Source organism: Artibeus jamaicensis, unplaced genomic scaffold (assembly GCF_021234435.1).
Source record: "Artibeus jamaicensis isolate MK-2021 breed Jamaican fruit bat unplaced genomic scaffold, CSHL_Jam_final scaffold_754, whole genome shotgun sequence".
In the NCBI taxonomy this organism is placed as follows: domain Eukaryota; kingdom Metazoa; phylum Chordata; class Mammalia; order Chiroptera; family Phyllostomidae; genus Artibeus; species Artibeus jamaicensis.
The window spans coordinates 7,893,997-7,919,690 of record NW_026522054.1 but is presented as its reverse complement, the minus strand read 5'-3'; the positions used below and the strand labels follow the sequence as shown (position 1 = coordinate 7,919,690).

General features: G+C 62.1%; 1 protein-coding gene across 4 annotated transcripts; it reads right to left on the bottom strand.

Moving 5' to 3' along the window:
* Positions 1-1,637: 1,637 nt before the first annotated feature.
* Positions 1,638-25,694, bottom strand: IPO9 (importin 9). 4 transcript variants are annotated; one of them, XM_037160997.2, is made up of 24 exons: positions 25,506-25,694; positions 16,544-16,605; positions 16,240-16,326; positions 15,442-15,643; positions 13,923-14,011; positions 13,499-13,585; positions 12,974-13,093; positions 12,778-12,878; positions 12,591-12,649; positions 12,173-12,324; positions 11,321-11,419; positions 10,503-10,609; positions 10,100-10,239; positions 8,299-8,458; positions 6,646-6,872; positions 5,359-5,507; positions 4,877-5,005; positions 4,282-4,557; positions 3,970-4,136; positions 3,548-3,681; positions 2,915-3,037; positions 2,601-2,705; positions 2,387-2,463; positions 1,638-2,137 (listed from the first exon to the last, which is right to left on the bottom strand). In XM_037160997.2, exons 1-24 carry the CDS (start codon positions 25,666-25,668, stop codon positions 2,027-2,029), a joined length of 3,126 nt encoding a protein of 1,041 aa, XP_037016892.2. In that variant the 5' UTR covers positions 25,669-25,694; the 3' UTR covers positions 1,638-2,026. The 4 variants fall into 4 exon arrangements, with proteins under 4 accessions (XP_037016892.2, XP_037016893.2, XP_037016894.2 ...); XM_037160998.2 differs by having other exon boundaries at positions 3,988-4,136; XM_037160999.2 differs by having other exon boundaries at positions 3,970-4,097.

The following is a 25,694-nucleotide window of genomic DNA, read 5'->3' as shown; positions in this document are numbered from 1 at the left end:
GGCTCCTTCCTGGGGCCCACCGCCCTTTCTTCATCTGCCTGGCTCCACAGCCAGCAGACCCAGGTGTCTGGACCTTCAACGGTCACCCCTCTTTAAGGCGTCCTGATGCCCAGAGGTGTGACCAGCACCTTCCCTTCTGCCCAGGTCTTCTGTCACTGACTACAGCTTCCCTCTGGAATGGGCGAGGCGGTCAGGACCCTCCCCGTCACTCCTGTCATAGCCAGTCCTGAGACCACTGCTGAGAGTGGCTGTGACCTGCCAGTTGGTGTCATCACCATCTGCCCAGTCCTGTGCTGCCCCTACGCCCAGGTCCTCCCCAACTGCTCCCAAGGACAGGCCCGCACCCCGGCACTTGGTCCCCAGCGTCACTCGTGCCCAGGGCTCGCCCTCTGCAACCGGCAGGCAGTGACTCGTGACCGTCAGCCTTTCTGCACTGTCCCCTCCTCCTTCACGTCTGCTGGTGTTCCTCTCCTTCCCCCGATTCTGCCCACCTCACTCAGCAAACCCTGGGACAGCCCCAGGGTCCCAGCTGCCCTGCACCAGGGCCCGGAGGCTGCAGGACCTGAATGGCCCAGCCCTCTGTTCCTGCTCTGACTCACCTAGAGCCTGAGCGGCCAGCCCTGCCCAGGGCGACGTGACTCTGTTCAGCCCCAAGGACAGGGGACAGGAGCCAGCTCTCCCCTGGGGCAGCACCTTGGGCCCCGAGCCCCTTTACCCCCACGTGCCCTGACCCTGGGTGCAGCAGTGGGAAGAGCACCCGCCGTGGAGATGAGGTGGGGCCAACGTGACAGTGCCCGGCACACAGGGCCCACCAGCCAGGTGCCGGCGAGGCAGGGGTGTCCCGGCCTCAGTACTCTAGTTCCTGTGAGGCAGGCGGGGGTGGCCGGGAGTCCCTAGACCCAGCAGTTGGTGCTGCCGCCCAGGGCCGTCCTGGTGCCCACACCAAGGGCTGGCCTGGCCTTGAGCGACCTCAGCCGATCCCACAGTGGGCAGACCTGCCGTGTTTTCCTGCAGCGGCACGTCCCCAACCGGAAAGGGAGACACAGTGGAGGCAGGGGTGGCCTCAGCACTGAACTGGCGGGCAGCAGAACATCCTCCCCGACTGGACAGGGCAGGTTGGACATGCAGGGACAGGAAACTGTCCTGTGAACGCCCCACGCCGGGACCCTTCCCGGAGACCCAGGCTGGGCTCACTTTACCTCCCAGTTCCTGCCTGTGAGGCCACAGCCCCAAGGAGCGCACAGGGCCCAGGGGGTGGGCGGCGGGGGGCAGCGGCGACAAGGACTCCCTCCCTTCCCCACTCCCCCTCCCCCACCCCGAGGAAGAGGCGGCGGTGCGGTCCTGTAAAGAGGACTTTACTCTCCTAGAAAAATACAGGCTGCGCGGCTGAGGCCGCGGCCGCCGCGCGGCAGAGTCCCGAGGGAGCAGGCAGCCTCTGCGTGTTGGGGCCGGGGTGTATTAAATATAGTCGGGGAAGGTACACTTTAAAAAATCAGTTTTTTCCTGTTTTTCCCCTAAAAAAGAAGAGACTGCCACCTTCGGGGCTTCCGCCATATGTGCGCACAGGCGCGGCGTGGGGGCCGTCATGCAAACGGGGGTGGGGTGGGGTGGAGCCTCAGTGCTGTGCAGGGCGGGGAGCCCCGCTGAGACCCGGCGCATCTGTGCGGAAAGCGCGGAGGCCTTCCCATCCGACACGCCAGACGCCCCAGGATGCGAACAGGTCGCTCCAGAACGCAGGCCGGCAGGGCCCCTGCTCCCGAGGGGCCCATGACCCGTGCACCTGGCACCCTGGGGACACACGTGTCCGAGCTGGCCAGCATGGACTCTGGGGGTGGAGGGTGCCAGTAGGGAGGAAGGGGCTCTGCAGGCGGGCCACCCGCAGGGAAGCGCCCCGTCCCAGTGTCGCTGTGGCCACGCCCACGGGCCTGGTCCTGGCCACCGTCGGGGCCCAGGCAGGCAGCTGCTCCAGGCAGAGAGGGACCCGCGCCCTCAGGCCACATGGGGACTGAGGCGCCGACAGCGCCCGTCAGATCCCGATGGTCTGCAGGACCCGCCTCTCGCTGTCGCTGAGGTGGCCCGAGAACACTGCGTAGCAGGGCTGCTGGGCGAACTGGCAGAGGAAGTCCGTGAGGTACGCCTGGGGGCGAAGGGGGTGTCACGGAGGGCTGCCGGCCCCCCGCTGCACCGTGCGAGGCCCCCCAGGGGCCCAGCCCCCACGGGTTCTGCACAAGTGCCAGTGCCCAGCACGCTCCCGAGTCGGGGTCCCCCTGGAGATGGGCACTCCGCCCAGCCGCCCTGAGGACCTTACTTGGCCACAAGGAGCCCACAGCCCATGCACAGGAGGGGCAGGGCGGGGGAGACCGCGCCCACCCCAGTGCGCCCTCACCTGCAGGTCGATCTGGTAGAGAGGATCCTTGAGGGCGTCAGGGTCGTCGTCCTCCTCGTCCTCGTAGTAGTCCTCCTCTGTTGGACAGGCCACCGAGGGGGTCAGGGCGGAGCCCAGTGGCCCAGGAACCCCCGCCGGCCCACGGGTCCCTTCGGTCCCAGCTGTGGACGGGGTGGGAGAGGCACCTGTGGCCGCCTCCCCGTCCAGGGCTCACCGTATTTGCTGGTGGCGAGGATGTCGGATAAGAGCTGGCCGCCCAAGCTGTCCTCCTCCTCCTCCTCGTCCTCCTCCTGGTCCTCCCACATGTCGTTGGAGTCATCTGGGCAGACGGTGCAGCTGCAGCCCACGCCCACCGGACTGGTGGACCGACGCGCTGACCGCCCACCGCCCCCACCGCCCAGCCCCCGAGACCTTGTGGGCAGAGCGGGGAGCAGCTGTGTGCGCCCAGCAGGGCCGGCAGCCCAGGTGTGGGGCGGACCGGACACCGGCTCCGTGAGCCAGACTGAGGCCGGGGGTTGGGCTGGGCACCTTGTCCCCACTCGGTGGGTGCGGCCTGGCGGGCAGCGTTGGCCTCCATGGCGTTGGACAGCTCGTTGATGACCAGCTTCAGGATCTTGACCAGCAGAGGGATGTTGGTCCAGCGCTCAGGGTCTGGGAGAAAGAGGAGGGCTGCCCGTCAGATGCGCTGGGCTCCCCTGGCGACTCCCCCCCAGACCACACCCGCCACGGAGGGCGGCTCAGTCATGGCACTTCGTTGGCCTGGTGCCACCAGAGTGCAGGCGTCAGAGTGAGGGGCAAGGCTCCGGCTGGCAACACAGTGCAGACTCCAAGAACAAGCAGGAGCCCTGCCTGCCAGCCCCCGACCAGCAGCCTGGAAGTGGCCCAGGGGTGATGGGCCTGCAGGTGGGGGGAACGGACCTGCCCTCCTCGAAGCTATTGGGTCACAGGCCAAAGGCGGCCGACCAATGACCAAGACCCATGGGACTTGGTACCGAAGCCCCAGGACAGAGCTGGACACAAGGTCCCTGGTGCCCAAGCGTGTCTGTCAGTGGTCAGCGGCAGGAGCCACTATGATCTGACCCACTGCCTGCCTCCTGTTCCTTGTCCTGCCCGCTCCTAAGCCTGGCTGGAGGCAGGCACCAGAGCGCCCGAGTCACCTACTCTTGGCGGCCTTGGAGCGGGTGCGCACGCCCTCATCGGCGCCGTGGACCTCCTCGCCCTGCACCCGGATGTCCTGCAGCCGCCTGTCGTCCGCGTTGATGCCGTGCTGTAGCAGCTTGCACAGGGCCACCGAGCTGCAGGGACAGCGGCAGGTCACCCTGCACCCTGGGTGCCACGCCAGGCCCAGCCGGGTGGCCCCTCGACTCTCGAGTGGTGAAGGTCCGCTCACAGCGGGCAGCGGAGGGGAGGGCTCAGCTGGACACGGGACTCAGTGCTCCTGCGAGGTCCGGAGCCAGGTCAGAGGTGGGGCACTGTGACCCACAGTGAGGGACACGGGGGCGGAAATGGCACCGGGACCCCCCCAGGCGGAGTCCAGGGCGCGGGGAGGAGGTGGGGAGGAGGTGGCGTGAGGGCAGGCCCACCTCACTTTGCCCTCGTACTGGCCGTAGAACAGGTGCTGCCGGCTCGTCCACTCGGCCATCACGAACTCCAGGGCAGGCTTGCCGGTCGGCCCGGGCAGGCTGCAGAGGAACTCCAGGAGGGGCTCGAGCTGGGTGTGCACCAGGTGGGCGAACACCATGATCAGGGACTGGGCGCGGCGACAGGGAGGGGCGTCAGGAAGCGGCCGCGGGGCCCCGGGGCCGCAGCTGCGCGACCCACTTGGCCCAACCGGCTCCAGGGGCGGCCAGCGCCCAGGAGCTCGGGCAGGCGGGGGCCCCGCCCGCGCCCCTCACCTGCATGACGCTCAGCGTCTCTGCCTGCTGCATCTTGCTGAGGACGGCGCGCAGGATCTGGTCCAGGTTCTCGCCCAGCTCGCGCCCGGCCTTGGCGATGAGGGTGGAGACGAGGCGGCCCACAAAGGCCGCGGTGAACTCGGAGGTGCGGGGGTCCAGCAGCTGGCTCACCACCTGCATCACGTACCACAGCCCGTTGTGGCCGTGCTCGTCGTGCCACCGGGCCACCTGCTCCAGCGCCACCGACACGTAGGCCCGCAGGCACTCGCCGCCATTCTGGGGGGACAGGGCGGCCAGCGCGGTCAGCAGCTGGGAGCAGACCGCAGAAGCCCTTGCCTGCCCCTCCCCTCCGCTGGGCGAGCTGCGCGTTCACCGGCAAGACCACCCCCCCCCCCCCCCCGGTGCTGGAACAACAAGTCTGACACAGTGTCGCTGGGGGAGATTCCCGGAAGCCCAGCCTTTCTCCCACCTCAACCCCAGAGTCCGGCGCACACGTCTGCTGCCTTTCCCACAGTGCCGACCCCCAGACACAAAGGCGACCCCTTTCCACGCCAGCCGCACCCCGAGGCCGGGAGGGACCCCGATGGGCCGGCACCTGCATGGTGGCGTTGTCGTCGGTGCGCAGGGTGCACTGGGCCACCGCGGGGAACGCCTGGCAGACGAGCAGCTGGGACAGAGGGGGCTTCGTGTTCCGCACGACTGTGGTCAGGATGTCGATGGCTGTCTGCAGGGGCGGGGGTCAGCACTGCTCAGGGTGTGGAAGGGACCCCGCAGCCAGGGCGCTCCCTGTGCCAACAGAGCCCGGCAGGCAGGGCGAGTGCAGGACGGCAGAAAGGGCCGCAGGAAGGGAGCGGGGCCCCAGCCTCCTCGCGTGGCCCGTGACTCGACTGGCACGAGGCCGGGTGCTGTGCAGCGGGGACTGTGCAGCAGGGGACGTGCTCAGTGACAATGCACCCCTGGAACAAGAGCTGTGCTCCCCGGGACAAAGTGGCCAAGAAAGGTGCCCTGAACCTCGGCAGTGGCTGCCATCCTCCAGCTGAGAGGACACACCACCCTCTAGCGCCTGCGCCCACTCACCGCACACAGCCCCGCGGGGAGCTTGTCCGCTGGTGCCTGCATGATGCTGACCAGAGTGGGGATCAGCCGCATCTGCATGGGGCCTTGGCAGGCCTCGATCTGGGACAGCTCCTTGAAGATGTCCTGAGCCAGCGAGGCGACAACAGGGTCTGGGGTGGAGAAGGCGACACGGGCCCCCGCCTGCCAGTCTGCACGCGCTCCTGACCTGGGGTGCCCACGGCAGGGCCCTACCCAGCGCACGCACCCTCTGCTGGGACCTGGGGGCCTGTGAGAGCCTGGCCCCCTGGGCACGGCAGAACCCCAGGCCAAGGGGTGGGCTCCAACCATTGAAACCTGGCTCATTCTCTGGGGCAGCCTCTTGCACCTGCACCCCTGGGAGGCCCGACACCTCACGGGGAGGCGGTGCCACTGGCACTGTGTGTGGGGCGGGGGCAGTGGCCCTCCGAGGCCACCACTCTAGGACACACGCCCTGGGCAGACACAGCTCAGCCGGAGCTGTGCTAGTGTGGCAAGCCTCCCCGCACACGAGAATCACGCCGAGGGCTCTGCTGCACAGCCGTCCGCCCACAGACGGGCCAGCCCACGGGGGCGTGCTAAGGGCTGTGACGGTGGTGGCGGTGGAACACCCAACAGTGCAGGGGGCTGCCCTGGACGGAGCCGTCAGGCACAAGGCACTGTGCGCCGTCGCTGTGGGCACGCCCGCCCGCCCCAGTGCGGCCTCCTGAGCTGCAAGACTGGGCTCCCTCTTTAAACACAGCCCTTAGTGTTTCTTCCAAGAGCAAGGTCTCGGTGAGACGTGCCACGGAACCACGGTGTTCACAAGGCCGGGGGTGCTGGAGTGAAGAAGACACCTGCAGTCCCACCACCCAGAGGTCCCCCCCCGCCCGACGTCCCGGTGTATTCTCCACGTGTGTGCCTTCACAGAAGTCCCTTTGCAGAACAAGCCCCAGGCCAGGGGCCCTGTCTGTGCGCTCTGGAAAACGGTCCCCTCCCTACCCCTGAGCACTGTCCTCTGCCACGAAGGCTCCTCGGACACGTGGCCCTAAGGGCTGCCCAGGCCCCGGGCTACGGGGGTGTGCTGCTCTCCCTCACTCCCACAGCCTGCGCCCCGGACCCTGCACCGCACTCCCTTCAGGGCCAGGGCCGACCCCCGGCCTGCAGCACTGTGGGGTGGCCGCTCCACGTCCAGCTGTCTGCCAGCATCCCTCTGCCCCTTCCGCCCCGGTCAGACTGAGCAGAGCAGCCTGCACTCGGGGCTGTGAAGCAGACCCTCAGCCCCCGGCCTACCGTGGCTGTACTTGAGGAAGATGGCGATGGTGAAGGGGCAGATCTTGCCCTCCACGCTGGCGGTGAACTCCGCGTGCACCGTGCAGACGATGCACAGCGTCTCCATCACCAGGCTGAGCACCTCGGAGCTGAACTGCGCGGCCAGGTGGATCAGGCCGTCCAGGACGCTGGGCAGGAAGGGCTGCAGGACGTGGGTGCTCTCTGAGGCCTTCAGCTGGTCACAGTACCTGCGGGGACAGAGACGTGAGTGCCGCCCCCTCGGGGCTGGGCTCCAGGACCATGCATAGTGCGGTACTTTACACGCAGAGCTTCGGGGAGCTGTGTCTGGAGCTGCTTCCGACCCCGCCCTGCAGCCGCTTCGCAAATGCCGGCCCCTCTGTCCCAGCGTCTCCTGGCAGACACTGCTCTGCTCTTCGCCGTTTTCTTTGAAGTGCCATTCATCCTCCTCCCGCTGTTCTCAAATGGGCCCCTCACGTCACTGTGTCCAACTGGGAAGACACTTGCTTAGTGCCCCTGCCCCACGGCCGCCGCTTCACTGGCGTCCCGAGGCCTGGCAGCCTCGTCCCTCTCCAGGTGCTCAGTGCCGTCCCCACAGCTGTTACCCAGCAAGAGGCGACTGTAAACTCCCACGTTACGAAAATCTTGTACTTCTGAGGGGTTTTCTGCATCTTAAAATGACATCCATTTTTATAAATATTCTGTGCACACTTATAAAACCGAAATGCTGTTCTCCGGGTTTGGAGTTGCTGTGCAAAGTCCCATGTCACTTGTGTGTCAGTGAGTCCCCACCGGGTGCTGCGGTGCACGTCCAAGGGGACACAGTCACTGAGTCCTCACTTTTGCTCACCTTCGAACGTAATAAAAGTCAGTCAAAGACACTGCTTCTCCGTGTTAAAAAAAAAAAAACCTGGATCAGACACGAGGGCATCCTCATACTCGATAAATTTTAAACAAATGTGTCTCAGAACCACACTATGTGTGTCAGCGGCTGGGCTCCGAGGTCCACAGCTGACCGGTGACCCGGGCGCTCAGACCCCGGAGCGGCCTGCACCTCGCGCCCTCTGGGTCGGGGCACCCTGGTGCTGGGCGCCCACCCACTCGCTCCCACTCCTCTGGGCCCGTCTGGCGCCGGCCGGGACCTCGCCATGTCCTCTTGCTCCCACAGCTCCCACGGGCCCTTTCATCCACGCGGAGGGAAAGCATGAGGGACGCCTCGGTCGCCACCGAGCCGACTTCAGGGCCCGCAGTGCTCCCTGCCGCTGCGTGTCCCATATGCAGTGCCCGCTGCTGTGTCGAGGGTTAGCCAGCGCAGGCAGGCACAGGGCAGACTGTCTTCTGGGATTTGGGCACTTTCAGGGTTCAACTGAGACCCCAGTTTGGATGAAATGTTCCTTCGAATGACCTGACCCCGAGTTGGAGGCAGCCAGCCGGGGTGCCTGGCCGGCCCCTGCAACCCCCATGGTGCAGCCCGGCCAGGAGGCTCTCTCAGGGCCCCCGGAGGCCACGCCCCTGGTCTGGCTGCCTCCATGTCTCCCCAGTCGGTGCCACGGGGGTCTCCCCCAGAACGGCCTGCTCCCGACAACCGCTGCTGAGACTTCCACCCCAGGAGTTTTCTCAGAGGGCAGTCCCTGCGCCCTGAGGCAGTGCACTCACCCCCAGATGGCTCTCACAGCGGAGATCCGAACCGAAGGGGGCTGCGTCTCGTGAAGACCGCTGACGGTGGCCTGTAGAAACTGCTGGATCAGTTCGGGGGACATGGCGACCGTGAACCGGCTGGCGGCCCAGAGAGCCCGGCCCAGGAGAAAGGGAGACACTGGGGGGACAGAGGGCAGTCAGGGCACGGCCCCAGCCCCGCAGGCGCCCGCCCCGCCCTCCCCACCCCACCCCCAGCCCATCCGGCCCCGGATGCGACATGGCCCGGACAACTCAGCGGGGAGGGAGAGCGCCCTCTTCCCATGGTCTCCAGAGCAGACCCCGAGTCTTCTCGGACTAGAGGCCCCGCCTGCACCGTCGGTCAGCTCCCCTGAACCCCCGCCCCGGCCAGGCTCTCCAGACTCCTGGGTCGCTGTCGGGGCACCTCAGACGCCAGCCGCCACTCCTTCAACTACGCCTGTAAACGGCAGTCTCCCGAACAGAGGGCCCCTCAGGCAGCAGGGCACTCACAGTCCACTCAACCCTCACCCCCACCCCTGCCGACTGCCGGCTGAAGGAGTCCTGACCGCCCCTGCAGGGCCGCGTCCTCAGCCTTCTCACGTGTGTGCGCAGTGTGGCCCTCTGGCCCCTCCGCGCAGAGGACAGAGCCCGGCAAGCCTGCTCCCCTCACCCGCGCCCTCCCTGGAGCGCACGGCTCTTCCAGAGGCCACAGGGTGTGCGACACCGAGGGACAGACCCCTGCGTTTCTAGTGTTCTGGATGTTTCTCGGTTTCGATTGCTGGTATGTTACGCTGGACGGAGTTCACAGAACACCCCTGTGGAGTGGCGGGCCGTTCGGGACGGCTGGCGTGGGAAAGCTGCTCGCTTCGGCAGGGCCACCCCTGCCCCCGGCAGAGCTCCGCCCAGTGTGCACACCACCCCCGACCTGCACGCCTGCACAAACGCCACAGAACCGCGCCGGCGGGTTTGGGGAGCTCAGCACGTCCCCTGAACACGTAACTTCCACGCCTACAGCGCGGGGGGCACCACGGGGGTTGGGGGCCTCACGTCTCGCAGGAGGAGGGGACGTTTCCTCGGCCCAGTGCCGCCTGGGGCCGACGAGAAGGGAGGGGGACGGTCCCCTGGCCTGCACTCTGGGTGCTTGGCCGTCTCATCCTGTGGCTCAGAGAGTGGCCGTGACGGCACAAGAAAGCCCACGACACACGACCTACCAGCCAGAGGGCTGCCTGTGCTGGAGAGGGAGTCGGGGCGGGGGCTGGGGCCGCTGGGTGGAGAGGGGAGGCACAGACGAGGCAGAGGCACAGGCGAAGGCAGCACGTGTCAGCCAGACACAAACACCCACAGCCGCCGTGGTGCAGGGGAAGTCGGTCCAACGGACCAGGGGCTACTCTCCCTTCAACGCATGCAGCTGGCATGGCCTCGAAAACAGGGCACTGTGTTCCTCGGACACCGGCCAAAAGTCAGCGCGAGGAAAACGACAGGAGACAAGCGGGAAGAGCTGGCTTGGGCTGCCCGAGGGGGTGCCGACTTCGCAGGGGCAGCGGACCGCCAGCCAGTGCTCCTGAGGTGCAGCCCTGCACTCCCGTCTGGGGCTGTGACAGCCGTGCGAAGCCGGCACCAGGCCCTGGGCGTCTCTCGGCCGAGCCCAGTCTCTGGGCTGGTTGAGGCTCAGACTCATCTGAGCTCCAGCTCCAGCCCCAGGGGTGGGGAGGAGGTCCCCGAAGGACCCATGGACGCCTGGCCCACCCACCGCAGCAGACGATGTGAGAGCAGACCGCGGAGCTGGCACCGCACAGCGTACCTGAGAGGCTGAGGTCCGCCAGGACGACGCCGGTCAGGAACCCGTGCATGTCAAAGTGCAGGCGGCCGTTCTTCACGCCGTCGGTGAGCACAGCCTTCACGGAGCCCAGCGCCAGCATGCATGCCTCGTGCACCTTCCACCTGTGAGAAGGACCTCGCTGCCACAAAGGCGAGTCCTCAAGGGAAGGGGATGTGGGGACGGCCCTCCCGCTCGGTCTGACCATCCCAGCTACACCTGCAGCCAAGACAGACCTTAGCATCCCAGTTAAAGCTAAAGCCAGGTCTGCCGGTGGAGCTTGCTAGAAAGGACTGGAAGGACACGTCTGGACCAACCAGCGCCAGGCCAGGACAGCTGCTGTGAAGCAGAAGGTCCAAGCACAGCTCGAGACCCCGCGGCCCCTCACCAGTGCTCTGCGCCGCTGCTCCTGGCCTGCTCTGCTTCCTGTAAGTGCCGCGTGGCCGCAGCAGCCAGGGCGGCTGCGCTCTCGTTCTGGAACTCTGTGGCCACAGCCTAGGGGGAGGGGAGGGGCTGAGACATCCGTCTGTGCAACATGCACTTGCTCTAGGTGCAAACCACGATTGCGACTGCACACACGGTGCTCACAGGCTCACATTGGCTAAGTGTGAACACGTGGCCCTGTCGGTGCCGGTTCCAGGGCTGATGGAACCTGAGCAGCACCTCCAGGGTCACAGTTCCTGGCCCTGGGGAGCTGAGGGCAGGAGCAGACTCTTGGCCGTGGGTGCGGGAGAGATGGTGGGCTGCACCTGGGCGGGAGCGTGCCCGACACTGCTCTCAGGGGCCCTGGCTGGAGAGAGAAGGCTCATCTACCAACATGGGTGGAACTTACCACGTGGCAGGCGGCCTGTGGCAGCTTCGTCACAGGACCTGGGCCTGGAGGCCACTCCAAGACCCCTCCCTCCCCCGAGAGCCGCAGGGAACAGCGGCAGTGCAGGGGCTTGCCCCCTGGCACACTGGCCTATGCTGGAACCGCCCACCCTTTCCCGCCACCACCCTGTGCCGCCCGCACGCCCTGTCCAGCTGGTGCTCTCGGCCAGGTCAGAGCTGGAAGCAAGGACTCTTGCACTGCTTGGTCCTTGCACTGCACACCTCGCTGAGGGGCTCCCGGCCCCCTGCTGAAGTCTAAAAGGGGGCTGCCTGACGCCGCCACCCGGCTGCTCAGACACCCAGCAGGACGGACTGTGGCGACGGCTGGCCCCTTACCAGCAGCAGGTCCTGGGCCGCGATCCTGACCGTGTAGGAGAAAGTGTCGTCATCCTCGTCTTCCACAAACTGCTGTGGGTTGGCCGTCCACACTTTGATCTGCAAGGATGAGGGGTTGGATGTTTGGGGGGCTGCCGATCGGGTCACACGGCCCCTCTTTTCATCTGCACCCCCAAGGGACACCAGCTCCTGTCTGTCCTGAACCAGCGCCTGGCTCCCAGCCGTTCTCTCGGACGCAGAGGAGCAAGTCCCTTTCGGGGCACATAGTGCTGGTCACCGCTCTCTAGTGACACTTGGAGAACACGGCCATGACCAGCTCTCTGCTGCTGTCGGCCGGCTGCTACTGCTTTTGAGATGGACTCTCTGAATGGACTGGACCTGATGGGACCTCAAAGGCGAGAGTGACATCGATGCTGCGGTGTGTGGTGAGGGAGGTGCTGTCTTTACGTTCCACCAGGGCTGGCGAACTCATTTCACCGGGGGCCATATCAGCCTGTTGGCCTTCAAAGGGCCAAATGTGACTGCAGGGCTGTGTAAATGTAACCACTCTTTAACTGGGGGCAAGGAGCTCGGCACTGCCGCTGGGTAGAAACCAGGTGCCGGGCTGGACAGAACCAGGTGGAGGGCGGGACTCGGCCCCCAGGCCTTGCGTGTGCCACCTGTGTTTTAGATGCTCATTTCTGGCCCAGTGACCCCCCCCCCCCCGCCGGGGTCCTGGTCTCTGTATGCCACCACTCGCATGGTGCCACCACCCCCGCATGGGGAGCGGCTGTCCAGCGCCTGGTCTTAGGGACGAACTCAATGCTGTCCCCAGACCCCGGGCCAACCGCAGGCACCCGAGGCGTGCCGCACCTGCTCCTCTGTGATCTGCATGTACAGGATGACGTAGTAGATCAGCTCCGGCAGGGCCTTCCTGACGGTGCTCTTGAACTTGCTGTTCTCGAGCAGAGCATGGACAAATTCGAAAATGCTGAAGACGAGGTTTTCAAAGCCCAGGACCTCACCTGCAGGAAGTGCCAGGAGGACCTCGGTGACCAGAAATCGAGGGTGGTGGCACATGTGTGGGGCAACAATGTCACATTACACAAGTGACTGTGCAGAGCGCCCGCTAACGACAGGAGCCAGAGAGCAGCTCTGAGGACGCTGCGCACTCGTTTTTGAACCAGAAACGGCTTCCCAGTGAGTCTGTCTGGGACCTGAAATGCTAACAGGACACTGTCACCTCCTGGATAGACTGCTGTCCTCTGTCAAGGCCAGACACGCCACATACCGTCGGAGTCCACGGGGTCCTCCACCTCCTCCGTGTAGTTGACCTCTGTCCTCACGTAAGTATGACGAGGAGTTAAGACACAGAACCGGGGTCTGCCGTGCAGACGCTGCGCGGGGGCGGCTGAGCCCGAGGGCAGGACCCATAAGCCCCCCTGAATGTGTAGCCCCCGCCGGCCCAGGAAGGATATAAGGCCGCGCTCTCGGTCAGGGTGTTCCAGACGATGGGCAGGATCTGCTGCATGGAGGCCACCATGTGCTTGGGGAAGTTCTTCACCAGGGCGGTCACGGCCTACGAGGTCACAGAGGGCAGGGCCCATGGAGGGGGGGCACTGGGGTCACAGACTACCTCCCCGACCCCAGGAGCGCGGCAGACACCGGGCTCACCTTCAGGACCTCCATCTTGAAGCCACTGTCGGCAGTGGGCCCGTCGGGCACCTGCAGCGCCTGCACGAAGGCCTCGGTGAACCGCTGCACCACTGGGAGGACCAGCACCTTGGCCGCGCCCTGGGACCAGGGGGGACACGGACAGTCAGTCCAGTGCGGGATGCTGAGGCGTCGGGAGGTCTCTCTTGGTCAGGCCCAACTGCAGGGGCGAGACTCCCATGTTCCTGGGGGGGCCCTCCTGGCGGCCTCGCAAGGCCACTGCACAAGCCCAGCTTCCCCAACTGCCCCACGTCTGCAGCCGCTGCTTCTCACAGGGGCACCATGAAGCGCCACCTGGCTCCCGGGTGACGGCCGTGACAAGGAGCAGGTCGAGGCGTTGGAAGAGATGGGGCTCCCACAGAGGGACACAGAACCACACACAGCGGGAAACCACCCCTGGCGCTCAGCGCCTCCCCCGCCACCCCAGGGTGGAGTGCTGTGCAGGGCGAGCTGCCGTGACCCGAGCCGCCCCTGCTGCCGCGCTACCTTCTCCAGCTCCTCCATGTTGCAGATCATGTGTGCACAGGTGGTGAAGATCTCCACAGCTCGGGAACGGGTGCGGATGCCATACACCTGGGAAACGGAGGCGTGTGGCCATGAGACCCGGGGACCTCACTGCCCGGACACCCAGCATGGCCGGCGTGCGGGCCCTCCCGCAGACTGTGGCTGGGCGCAGAGCGGAGGAGGGTGTGGAGAACACCCACAGTGCTCTGTGGGGCGGGCCAGCTCTGGGGGAGGCCTCCACCGGAGGCTGCAGGAGGGGACAGGCCCAGGGAGCAGGGGACAGGCCCAGGGAGCAGTGAAGACGTGTGACAGACAGCAGCTCTCCCAACCCTCCAACCCGGTCGGGGCGGGAGCAACGCTGACGCCCCCGGGGCCCGCGTGGCCCGCAGCTCTGCTGCGCCCGCACCTCAGCCATGGTGAAGATCTTGTACATCTCTGGGAGGATGACAGGGGCCACGAGCGGCATCTGTGTGTCTGTGACTTCCCGCGTGAATTCTACAAAGGAACAAGGTGCGCTGTGACAAACACGTGGCTTTGGAAGGACATGAGTGTGACAATTTCAAACTGCCTTCAGGTGGCAGTTCCACAACAGGTGAAACACAGACCCGGACACCGCGGTGGCCTGTCCTGAGGGAGGGGAGCAGCGAGAGCAGCTGGCTCTGTGACGGCAGAGGGACGTGCGCAACGAGGAAGGGAGGGAAGACCCAGGGCTGGGGGAGCGGCCTTCATCTGAGCACCAAGAGCCCGAGCAGGGGCGGGTGGCCCCGGGGCGGCCGCCCGAGAAACTCGGCCCCTCAGGCGCCGCTGGCCCCGTTTCCAAGGCCCCCCAGGCAGGTGGTCTTCCCCTGCGTTCTCTGCACCCCTCTTCCCCGGGGGCAAGGTGGGCTGCTCCCCAACACAGTGGGGGCGGTGGGGGGGCGTTGCCAGCCAAGTGTGCCCAGACGTGGCCTGCACTTGGGGGAGAGCTGGAGGAGTCGAGGGGACTGCGGGCCGCACCTCCCCCTCTGCTCCTGAAACCCCCGACAGGTGCTGAGATGGTGAGGCCCCGGGACTCTGTGGGGGCCCGAGTCCCGCGTCCGCTCCCTCCTGCTCTTCCGTGTCATCCCCACAGAAAGGGAGTCGGCGGGGACCCGTTCAGGAGGACCCCTTGCATTTCTGGCCCGAAATGCAAGACCAGCACGAGATGGCTAACACTGGGGGAGACCGAGTGGTACCCTTGCTGAGGGGCAGGACACAGGGCAGGGCTCGCACAAGACAGGGACACTGGGTCTGAATGGGGACACACGGGGACAGGTTTTGGGGCAGGCTGATGATAAATTAATCAATCAAGCATTGAAGAGACACCCAGCCAATCTTCCTGGACTAGAAGTTCAAGTACTTTTATTCCACTGACTGTCCCTTGTCCTGGCTGGACTAACGTTTGAGTCACACACAGGGTGACAACACGGGTGTGGAGATGCACAGTGCTGACTCGAGCGTCACACCTGCCACACCACACAGGGAGTGAGCGTGAGTGTGACACTGTTGCGAGTCACGTGCTCACACCTTTGTGGTAAAACACCGGTGCCAGACCCCGAGCGATGACGGTGACAACGCAGCCGGGAGTCCCCAGCAGCGCCCCGCCGGCCGCCGTGCTGCAGGAGCGCTTTACAGAGGTCAGCTCGCTGCAACAGCCCAAAGCTCCGCGGAGGCGGACGCTGACACTCACTTCACACAAGGAGACTCGGGCCAGGGGCGGGGCCAGAGCACGCACCCAATTCAGGGTCCCCATGTGCGACCCTCTGCACACCGACCGAGTTCTCCGAGACGAGCGGACAGGGCAGGGCAGACACGCAGACAAGGAGCTGGGAGGGAGCAGCGGCCTTGTGGGCCACACACATCGATCCCGCTGAGCAGGACCCCCAACGCCCCCCAGCGTCTGGTACCTGTCAGTACTCGCATGGCTCCATGGACAGCGTTCAAGTCGCCGCTCACCAGCATCTCCATGAGCAGGCTGAAGAGCTGGGGCCAGGCCTCGGGCCAGTCCCAGTGCGCGATGGCCGACACGGCGTAGGCCACGCTGGAACGCACCTTGCTTATCGACTCTCGCAGCCCACTGGGCAGCAGCTCCCGGATGACGACCTTTGCCTGTGGAGGAGAGAAGCCCACCTGCCGTCAGAACAGCTGCGAGGGCCTGGCAGGGCCCCGCCCGAGATGCGGCGTCTCTGTCGAGAACACCGATGCGCAAACCGGCACGCTGCCCACCCCGGAGCCCCCGGCCTCAGTCCCCCCTCCGGTGGCTCCAGCAGCACTGGCCACTTGCATGCAATGAACCGCGATGAAGCAGCTGAGCGGCCACTGTCCTGTGAGCACTCAGTGCCCACGTGACCGGCGGCCACCGTCCCGCAGCACAGGAGGACACTCCATGACGGCAGGGCCCGAGCACCGCAGCTTTGCCCCAAAAGGGAACGTCCCTCCATTGGACCCTCAGACAACTCTCCGGAGGCCGGAACTCTAACTCTACTCTCCGATACCTGGGAAATCGGGGCTGACAAGAGCAATGCCTCCCCAGTGCGGCAGACTAGGGCCTGAGCGCTGGCCGGCCCGCCACTCAAGCACGTCTGATGTCCCATTGTCCACGCCCCACGCCCACAATGCCCGCTGGCCACTTGGCCCCCTCACTCCCCGCCCTGGGCTCCGACGGCACCGCACTGTCCCGGCAGCCCATTCGGGCGCTGTCTCACCCTCTCTGTCGTTTCCGGAGGCCTGAACTTCTCCGAGTGGGCGCACCAGTGCGTCTCCACATACTGCTTCAGGATGACGGACGCCAGCTGTGAAGAGAATGGGCCTCGGGGTCCACGGGAGAAAGGACTTTCTTCCCAGGAAAGCCACGCCCACGCCTGGCCATTCCCTCCAAGTCCCACAAGGCCTGGCACCAAGTCCCTGGTGACTTGCAGACTGGCCACCCGATTCCGCTCTCCCCTGAGAATGTTTCATTGCCAAGCACAGGGCACGACGTACGAATTGGACCCATAGGGCTGGGCTTACCTGACGGATTGCCAGGGCCCCCTGGGGATCCACGGTTAGCTCAGCCAGGTGGACGCCAAATTCTGAAAGAGCAAACCTTACTGTGAGCGTGCAGGCACACAGGACAGCACAGTAGTTCACTGGGCCCCAGCCGACGTGGCCAGGCAGCTTCAGCAAGGAGCCTGACCCATCACTTCCACAGGAACTGACAGCGCCACCAAGACTGAGCCCCAGGCAGGGGCAGCCAGCGGCCCACGGACACGGCCCCGGCAACACTCTCCGACACCGGTGGGTGTGCTGCCTCACCGAACACCGTGCTGGCGAGCCCCAAAGGAGAGCAAGAGGTGGGATTCCAGGGGCTGCTCAGGCAAAGGCCACCAGGTGCGAGATGGTCAAGTCTAAGGAAACCCAGCTTCAACAGGCTCCGTCCTAAAAATACGGCTGTCGAGTTACTGCTTTTCAACAAGCAGCACAAGCAGTGACCCTGACAGCACTCGGCATCTACATGACTCTTACTCCGCATCAAAATTCCGGTCCTTAACCCCTATCAAATCCCACTAATTTTTTCCCCCGGAAATAGAAATACCCAACCTAAAATTCATCTGGGGACTTCCGCCAAGATGGAGGTGTAGGTGGACACACTGTGTTCACTGTGGCCTTCTTTCACAACCAAGTTTAAAAACAACAAAGTGTTAGCAACAAAAATGCAGCCAAACCACAGAAAATCGAACTATACAGAAGTCTGACAACAACTAATCCTTCAGCCAAACCGGTAAGAGGGGCAGAGCCAGCAGCAGAGCCAGGTCAGACAGGAAAGATCCACTGGATGGACCCGGGTGCTCAACCCAGGAGCTCCGGCAGCCGTGGGCGGATCCCAGGTATGGAGTAGCAGAGTGCAGACTCACTGAGTGCTGACCGTGGTCACCCATTTGCGCACAGATAAACCGGTGAAGGAGCGAGCAGTGAGACAGACCACGCAGGCCCCATCAGCGGGAAGCGGCAGAGGAGACCGCCATTGTCCCTCTCGGACCCCGCCCCCACATACAGCGTCACAAACCAGCGACCTGGGGGGCCCCGCCCTGGTGAACACCTAAGGCTCTGCTCCTCATATGTAACAGGCACAAACAGACCAAAACATGGCTGAAGAACTCAAAGTCCCAGAGCCAGTAAATCTAAGCAATGAAGAAATAGCCAAACTTTCAGATGTACCATTCAAAACACTGGTGATCAGGATGCTCACAGAACTGGTTGATTTTAGTCACAAATTAGAGGAACACATTTAGACTAAACTAATTGAAATGAAGGGAAATGCACAGGAAACCAACAGTGATGGAAAGGAAACTGGGACTCAAATCAAAGAAGTGGACCAGAAGGAAGAAAAAAATGACCAAAACAGAAAAATATGAAGAAACAAGAATTCAAAAAAATGAGGAGAGGCTTAGAAACCTCCAGGACATCTTTAAACGCTCCAACATCCGAATTATAGGGGTACCAGAAGGGGAAGAGGAACAGCCACGAGTGGGAAACTTCTTTGAACAAATAATAAAGAAAAACTTCCCCAATCTGGCAAAGGCAATAGACTTCCAGGAAATCCAGGAAGCTCAGAGAGTCCCAAACAAGTTGGTCCCAAGAAGGAACACACCAAGGCACATCATCATTACATTAGCCAAAATTAAAATGAAGGAGAGAATCCTAGAAGCAGCAAGAGCTAAGGGGACAGTCACCTACAAAGGAGTCCCCATCAGACTGTCAGCGAATTTCTAAAAAGAGACCTTCCAGGCAAGAAGGGGCTGGACAGAGGTATTCCAAGTCATGAAATCCGAAGACCTACAACCAAGATTGCTCTATTCAGCAAAACTTTCATTTAGAATGGAAGGACAGATAAAGTGCTTCTCAGATAAGATCAAATTCAAGGAGTTCATCATCACCAAGCCCTTATTATATGAAATGTTAAAGGGACTTATCTAAGAAAAAGAAGTTAAAAAAAACATGAACAGTGAAAGGACAACAAACTCAGTTATTAACAACCACATCTAAATCTAAAACAAAAGCAAACTAAGAGGACAGCTAGATCAGGAGTGGAAACATAGAAATGAAGATCTCAAGGAGGGTTAGCAACAGGGGAGTGGGAGGAGGCGAAGGGGGAGAAGGTACAGAAAATAAGTAGCATAGCATAGACAGTAGACAGAAAATAGATGGGGGGGGCAAGAACAGCATGGGAAATATAGAATCTAAAGAACTTGAGACACATGGTCATAAATTAAAGGGAGGGGTAATGGTGGGGACGGGGGGTAGGGTGGAGGGGAATGAAGGGGGGGAATAGAACAACTGTAACAGCATAATCAATAAAAAATTAAAAAAATAAATAAATAAAATGGAGAGAATCCTAGAAGCAGCAAGAGCTAAGGGGACAGTCACCTACAAAGGACTTCCCATCAGACTGTCAGCTGATTTCTCAAAAGAGACCTTACAGGTAAGCAGGGGCCGGAAAGAAGTATTCCAAGTCTTGAAACCGAAAGACCTACATCCAAGATTGCTCTATCCAGCAAAGCTTTCATTTAGAACGGAAGGACAGATAAAGTGCTTCTCAGATAAGATCAAATTCAAGGAGTTCATCATCACCAAGCCCTTATTATATGAAATGTTAAAGGGACTTACCTAAGAAAAAGAAGATAAAAAAGATGAACAGTGAAAGGACAGCAAACTCACAGTAATGAACAACCACACCTAAAACAAAAGCAAACTAAGCAGACAGCTAGATCAGGAGTGGAACCATAGAAATGGAGATCACATGGAGGGTTAGCAACAGGGAAGTGGGAGGAGGAAAATGGGGGAGAAGGTACAGAGAATAAGTAGCATAGACGGTAGGGAGGGCAAGAACAGTATGGGAAATGTAGAATCTAAAGAACTTGTGACACATGGACATAAACCAAAGGGAGGGGATTGGTGGGGGAAGGGGTGTGCAGGGTTGAGGGGATTGAATGGGGGGAATGGGACAACCCTAATGGCATAATCAATAAAATATATTAAAAAGAAATTTTCATCTGGCAACTCAAGGGACTATGAATAGCCAGGGGGGGAAAAAAAAAGACTGAAATGGGAGCGCTAACATTTCCTGACTTCAAAACTCACTCCAAACGTGCAAGGATCAGAACAGGGTGGCTCTTCAAGCAGAGACCTGTGGACCAGTGAGCAGGACCCAGAGCCCCAAATTTGGTCCGTGGGCGCCCCCTGCAGGGGGACAGTCTTTTCTACAAACAGCCAGGAGAACAGGACGTCCACACACCAGGAACATCAGGTCTGCACTGAATGCCACAGACAAACGCAACAAATGGACCAGGAACCTAAAAGGAAGACCGAAAACAACAAGCCCTTTGGGAACATCAGGGTAAGAGCTTCATGACACTGGATTTGGTGGTGACTTACCAACTTGACAGAAAAGAAAAAAAGTAGACATATTAGACTTCATAAAAATTTTTAAAGATCTATGTAAAAAAGAGACTCTATCAGTAGAGTAGAGGGGAACCCACTAATGGAAACACGTACTTGCAAAGCGTGGACTTGGTCAGGGATTAATACCCAGAACACACAGAGAACTCCCAAATCCAACAAAACACAAACAACCTGATGCAAAAACCGGCTCCGGTTTTGAGCAGGCAATTCTGTGAATGAAGACACACAAGTGACCAGTTGGCAGGTCACTGGTCGTCAGGTGACAGCACATCACGGCTAGGAGACGCGACCTCCCAGCCACGAGGACGGCTACTACCAAACCAACCCAACCGACCAGCCACAAACAACAACCCTCAAACAAACCAGAAACAGGCGCTGGCTGCGGCCACGGTGCTGCCGGCGTGCAGAACGGAACCGCGGACCTGGCCAGTGGCTCTGCCAACCAGAGCGTCACCTGTGCACCGAAAGGCTGTGGGCCTCACTTGGGGTGCGTACGGGAGGCGACCCCTGGACGTTCCTCTCTCACCTCAGTGTTGGTCTGCCTGTCACATCAATAAATCTCTGGGCGAGGACTCGAAGTAAGTAAGTAAGTGAATAAATGTCCAGCACATGTCCCAGCAACACCAGTTCTGGGCACTCCTCCAGAGGACGCGGACTGGAAGAGGCGCCCCAGCCCCGCACCCACGGCGGCGCGGTTTGGGGCTGTCGGACGCCGGAGCGACCTGGACGCCCACCGACGGAGCGGGTGGGGGAACCCTGTGTGCACACGCAGGGGAGCTGTCCTCAGCCACATGGGGGGAAGGAAATGCTCCCCCTGCCACAGTGCGCACGAGGGGGCCATGCGGAGCCAGGGGAGCCGGAGACAGACCCCCAGCCGCCCTGGCACCCGTTCAAGGAGGCCGGTCTTCACCCCGGCGACCTGAGATGCCACCCTCAGCTGCACGACCATGTGGGCTCTCTCCTCGCTCCCACAGCCGTGGCTGCCTGCCTGTGTGCCAGCGCCGTGCAGTTCTAGTGACAGACACCACGGATGCCTCTCCCAGTGTTTCTGGAGCTCTTCCTCCACAAACTTCCAAATCAGCCCATCTGACCGTCTGCGGGGTGGAGCGGCGCACCCAAGGACGGCACCTCTTTGCATTTACCGGAGCCTTTCTTCGGGGAGGTTTCACCCTGAGGGTCACAGGCGGGCGCAGGGGCCAAATGGGGACAACGTTGAAGAGTCACCAGTGCGTGAGGCCTGGGTGCCCCCCCACGGGGCCGGACTGTCGGGGTCCCTCTCGTCCCATCTGAGAGCTTCAGGCCGACGTTCGTGGCGAACAGCACGGTGTGGGTGCCCTTCACATCAGCACCCGGAGGCAGCACTGGTTCTCTGTACGAGCCTCTTCAGCCCATAGAAAGCGCACCCCCGTTTCCACTGATGCCCCACACCACCAGTCACTGAGACTGTGGGTGTGCCAAGAGGCCGTCCGAAGACGGCAATCCCCACGGGCCGGAGCCGGGCCAGCCAGCACCGGCAGACAGGTGTTCTCAGCACAGTCACGCCACCACACAGGAAAAAAGCCAGAGAGTTCAAGGAGCATGACCTGCTGCTCCAAAGCCTCAATGGGAAAGAAACCTGCAAAGAAGAGTCTCACGTTGAACTCAAGACACGTTTTAAACATGGAATGTGAGAGCAGAACAGATTTTCTAGCTTGAAAACCAGTGGCCGCACAATCATCCCGGAGACAGAAAACTGTCCACACGAGGGGGTGGGGGTGGGGGAGGAGAGGCACGACCGGTGTTAACCCAACAGCGCCCATCGGGACCACAGGGGACCAGTTCCCAGGCCCGAGCTCGACTTTACTTGAGAGCCACTCAGGAGGAGCTGCTTGCCCAGGGCTGCGGCGTGACGCTCGACCCCACACCACGTGCAGAAGGGAGAGCCAGAGAACACTCCCGCCCACGGACTTGTGTTAGGTCCGTTGCACTGCCACCCTGTCAGTGCCAGGCACCGTTCAGTGGCGAAGGCCCTGTCCCCAGAGGGGCACTTAACGGAGAACACAAGGCAGGAGACACACCCGAGTGTATCTGTGAAGAAGAGAGTGTTTCAACCTCATGCAGCAGGTGCCAGGGACGTCCAGCTGTGTTGCTCTACGTCTTTGATGTCATTTCATTGTAAAGCACTAGAAAGAACAGCTGGAAAATGGCCTTCGAGGTGACCTGGCAAAAAACCGGAGCGACAGAGATGCTTGCTGGTGTGTTTGTCTCGCTCAGAAAGGGCCAGTTGACAGCAAACTGCAATCCAACCTCCAAGTGAGCCTGCCGAGAACCTTCCCAAGTGGGTGGCACAAAGCCAGCCTTCCACAGCCACCTTTGTTGAGAAACAAACGTTGCTAGTTCCCTCTCCCAGGTGGGATGGGATGGACCATGCAGGTAGCCTGGGTTTCCGCCCTGAGCCTAGGCTCTCAACTGCACCTTTACTCAGATCAGAATGGCACCTGCTGCCTTCCTGAGAGAGCGCACCCCGTCCCCATCCCCACCTCTCTGTCTTTCAGTGTCTCACCATCCAGTCTGCCCCTCCCCCCCACCAGGCAGAACATTATCTATGCAAAACTGGCTTCGAAGGATGGTCCAAGGAGAGCCTGAGGCTGAAGGACGAGACGCAGACGAGCGCGTGGGGCTGTGGTCCTAGGGGTGCTGGAGACCTGGGAGCTGGCCAGGTCGGAGAGCAGTAAGCGGGCTCCCTGGGGACGGGGAGGGCGAAGTAGAGTCCTGGGGAGGCCCGCTGTTCTCAAGGGGGCTGGGAGACCCACAAAACCACAGCCGAGAGGAGGATGAAGATGCCAGCACCGCCCCCCCCCCCCACCCAGCACGGCTGCCTTCCACTCGGTGCACACCCAGGAGCACATCTGGGTCCCTGAGGGCTGTCTCTGTGGGCACGTGCGCAGGCTTCGCTGTGAGAGCCAGAAAAGCGCCCGTGAGCACTGGCACAGACTCCACCAGCAGGCCTGTCTCTCCAGGCCTCTGACGGGGGCGCAACAGATCCTGGGCAGCATTCGAATGCTCGGAAAAGCGGGGGCGAGGCCACTGCCCGCCCCCACTGCAACGGGCAGTGGTGGGAGGGGAGAGAACAGGTTCTCAGCGGCTTATCTTCGGGGAGTGGCAGAGAGACAAAGTCAAGGCTAAAGACAGGAAAGTGTCTTCACTTCCCACCAGCAGAAAGAAACAACTAAGGGGACAGTGACACAGGCTGCACCACAGGCCTGAGCTGTGAGGCCCAGAGCACTGAAGGAATCACCTCCCTCCACCCTGTGGACGATGCTCCTCTTAGTGGGAAGGTAGAAAAAAAAGAGGAAAAGGAAAAAAACTGTAAGATATGTTCTGACCCACAGGTGGCACACGCAAGGCCCGCTCAGGCTGAAACCGGCCCTCCACCTTGTTTCTACCCAGTGGCAGTCCCGAGCTCCTTGCCACTAGTTACAGAGCAGATACATCTATACAGTCCTCAAATGACATTCGGCCCTTTGAAGGCAACCACAAGGCTGATGTGGAAATGACTTTGACAGCCCTGGTAGAACATAAAGCCAGGGCCTATCTTACAACAGACTGCAGAATTGATGTCACTTTCCCCCCACTGCAGCCCCCTCCTCTCGGCTGCAGTGCGCAGGCTCCGTTTGGAGGACAGTCACTGACTGCAGGCAACCCGTTTCCTGGGGAGCATCGGTGGGCAGAGTAAATGGCCAGCACATGCTTTGGGCTCCAGCAACCTCAACTTTCTAAGATAATTGCTTCTTAAGGTCTCCACTACCCCAGAACCTGGTCAGAGCCCACCCACTTTTCCTGTCTGTCCACCTGACGGAGCTGACAAATGACCAGCTGACAAAATCACATCAGAGATTCTCTCACTCAGCATTCGAGACCAGGGGCTACCACCCAGCAGCCAGGGCACTGCACCCTGGTTTGCCGAGGGGGACAGACTGGTCAGCCCTATGTGTCTGCCCTTCTGTGGGATGGTACACGGTCACTGGCAGGAACAAAGGGACCAGGAACAACTGCACCTGGCTGTTGCCTGACCATGGGCCCACAGAACCAGGGCACAGACAGTGAACAGGACTCCCAGCTCCCTCATCTCCCTCCCATTTGAGGAAGCTCCTTTCCAAAGAACAGACAGCACTTCCACAGGGGCAAGTTGAGGCAGGGGCCAGGCCCCACAGCTGGCCCAGGTGCTGTGTCCCTGTGAAGGTGCAGAAGGAATGGCTGACCACTTTAAGGAAACACCTGGGATTTAGACAGAACAGGTGACGAGGGTCCTCTGCACCGGAAGGCAAACTGTCTTGTTTAAGCCTCAGGAGAGAGAAGGAGACGCAAGAGGAGCCCACCACCCTCCGTCTAGACACGGATTACTGCAGGGGGGACGTCCTGGGTTTTTACAGAAACATACAGAAGCAGACTATGGAAAAACACAGGCAGCCTCCCAAGGGTCCAGAGCAGCACACTCAATGAGTGACGGACCTGATCCGAGTCCGTCCACCATGCTGGACACAGGCACTGGCCCCTGCAGACCACCGGGGGCAGCACTGGGAAGGGCAGTCTCACCCACAGTGCACCTGCAGCAGGATGTGCAGTTTGCACGTGGGCTTCAACCTATTCCTACCAGCACCCCAGATCAAATGCCGAACCCCGCACTTTTGTTTAATTTTTTATTTCAGAACCCCAAGGTTTGTGGAAGGCCAAGGGCCCAGCTGGGGCCAGGGCGCTTGCGCACGGACAGGCCCCTGGGAGCTGTCACTGTCCCAGCCCCCGGGGCGCAGGCACGGGGCTCTCGCTGCCCCTCCACGTCGTTCCTGCAGCAATTCAACCGTGATGAGGCTCCTCTAACTGGTCACTTGTCCTCCTTCACACCCAAGGGAGCAGGGACCCCGATGGGAATGCAGCAAGGTGATGGAGGCCGTAACAGTTCCTTCTGGTCAACCCACAACCTGCCCGGCCCTTCGCTGTCCAGCCTGGTCCTTGTGTGCAGGACACTGGCAGTGACAACCAGGCCTTCTACATTGCCCTGGACCTGCCAGACCCCGGATCTCTCCGCAGGCCCCCAGTTCCCCAGCGCTGTGGGACGATGCAAGATGAACTCCAGGGAGGGCTCGCTTCCATTCTTTCATATGAAGATCCGGCGGGGAGCTTCGACCCCGTGCTGGGCGTGAGCGCTGAAAGGTGTGGACGCAGGATGGAGACTCGCGAACCAGGCGCACTGGCCGCTTCAGAGCGGGAGGATCGAGCCCAGACAAAGGGCGGTGGGCACCTGCCTGGCGGCGCGGCGCGAGGGAGCGTCCCTCAGGACGCAGACCGGCGCTACACGTGTCTCCCGCCGGACTCCGGGTCCCGGGACGGCCGTAACGCGGGGCCGCACTCGCCCGCCCGCCACAGCGCGCCCCGGCGCCCGCACCACCAGCGGGACGCAAGGCCTGAGCTCGTCCCCGGCCTCCGCGACGCAGGCCCGGCCCCGGGCCCCCAGCGCGTCCCCTCCGCCCAGGCGGCCCCGCCTCTCACTCACCCTCTGTCACCTCCAGCACCTTGATCTGCTCCTCAGCGGCCGCGCGCACCTCCTGCACGGGGGACAGGATCCCGGTGAGCGTGTCCACCAACGCCTCCTTCAGACCCTGGGCCACCGGCCCCGGCAGCCCGGAGGCCGCGCCTGCAGCCGCCGCCGCCGCCATCTTTCTCCGCTCGGCGCGCCAGCCCC

Coding starts and splice junctions, on each gene's coding strand:
- IPO9 (XM_037160997.2), bottom strand. CDS start 25,668: ATGGCGGCGGCGGCGGCTGCAGGCGCGGCCTCCGGGCTGCCGGGGCCG. Junction 6,873..8,298: donor GCTGTGAGAGCCATCTGGGG/GTGAGTGCACTG, acceptor CTGTCCCCGCAG/GTACTGTGACCAGCTGAAGG. Junction 4,558..4,876: donor ACGACAACGCCACCATGCAG/GTGCCGGCCCAT, acceptor CTGTCCCCCCAG/AATGGCGGCGAGTGCCTGCG.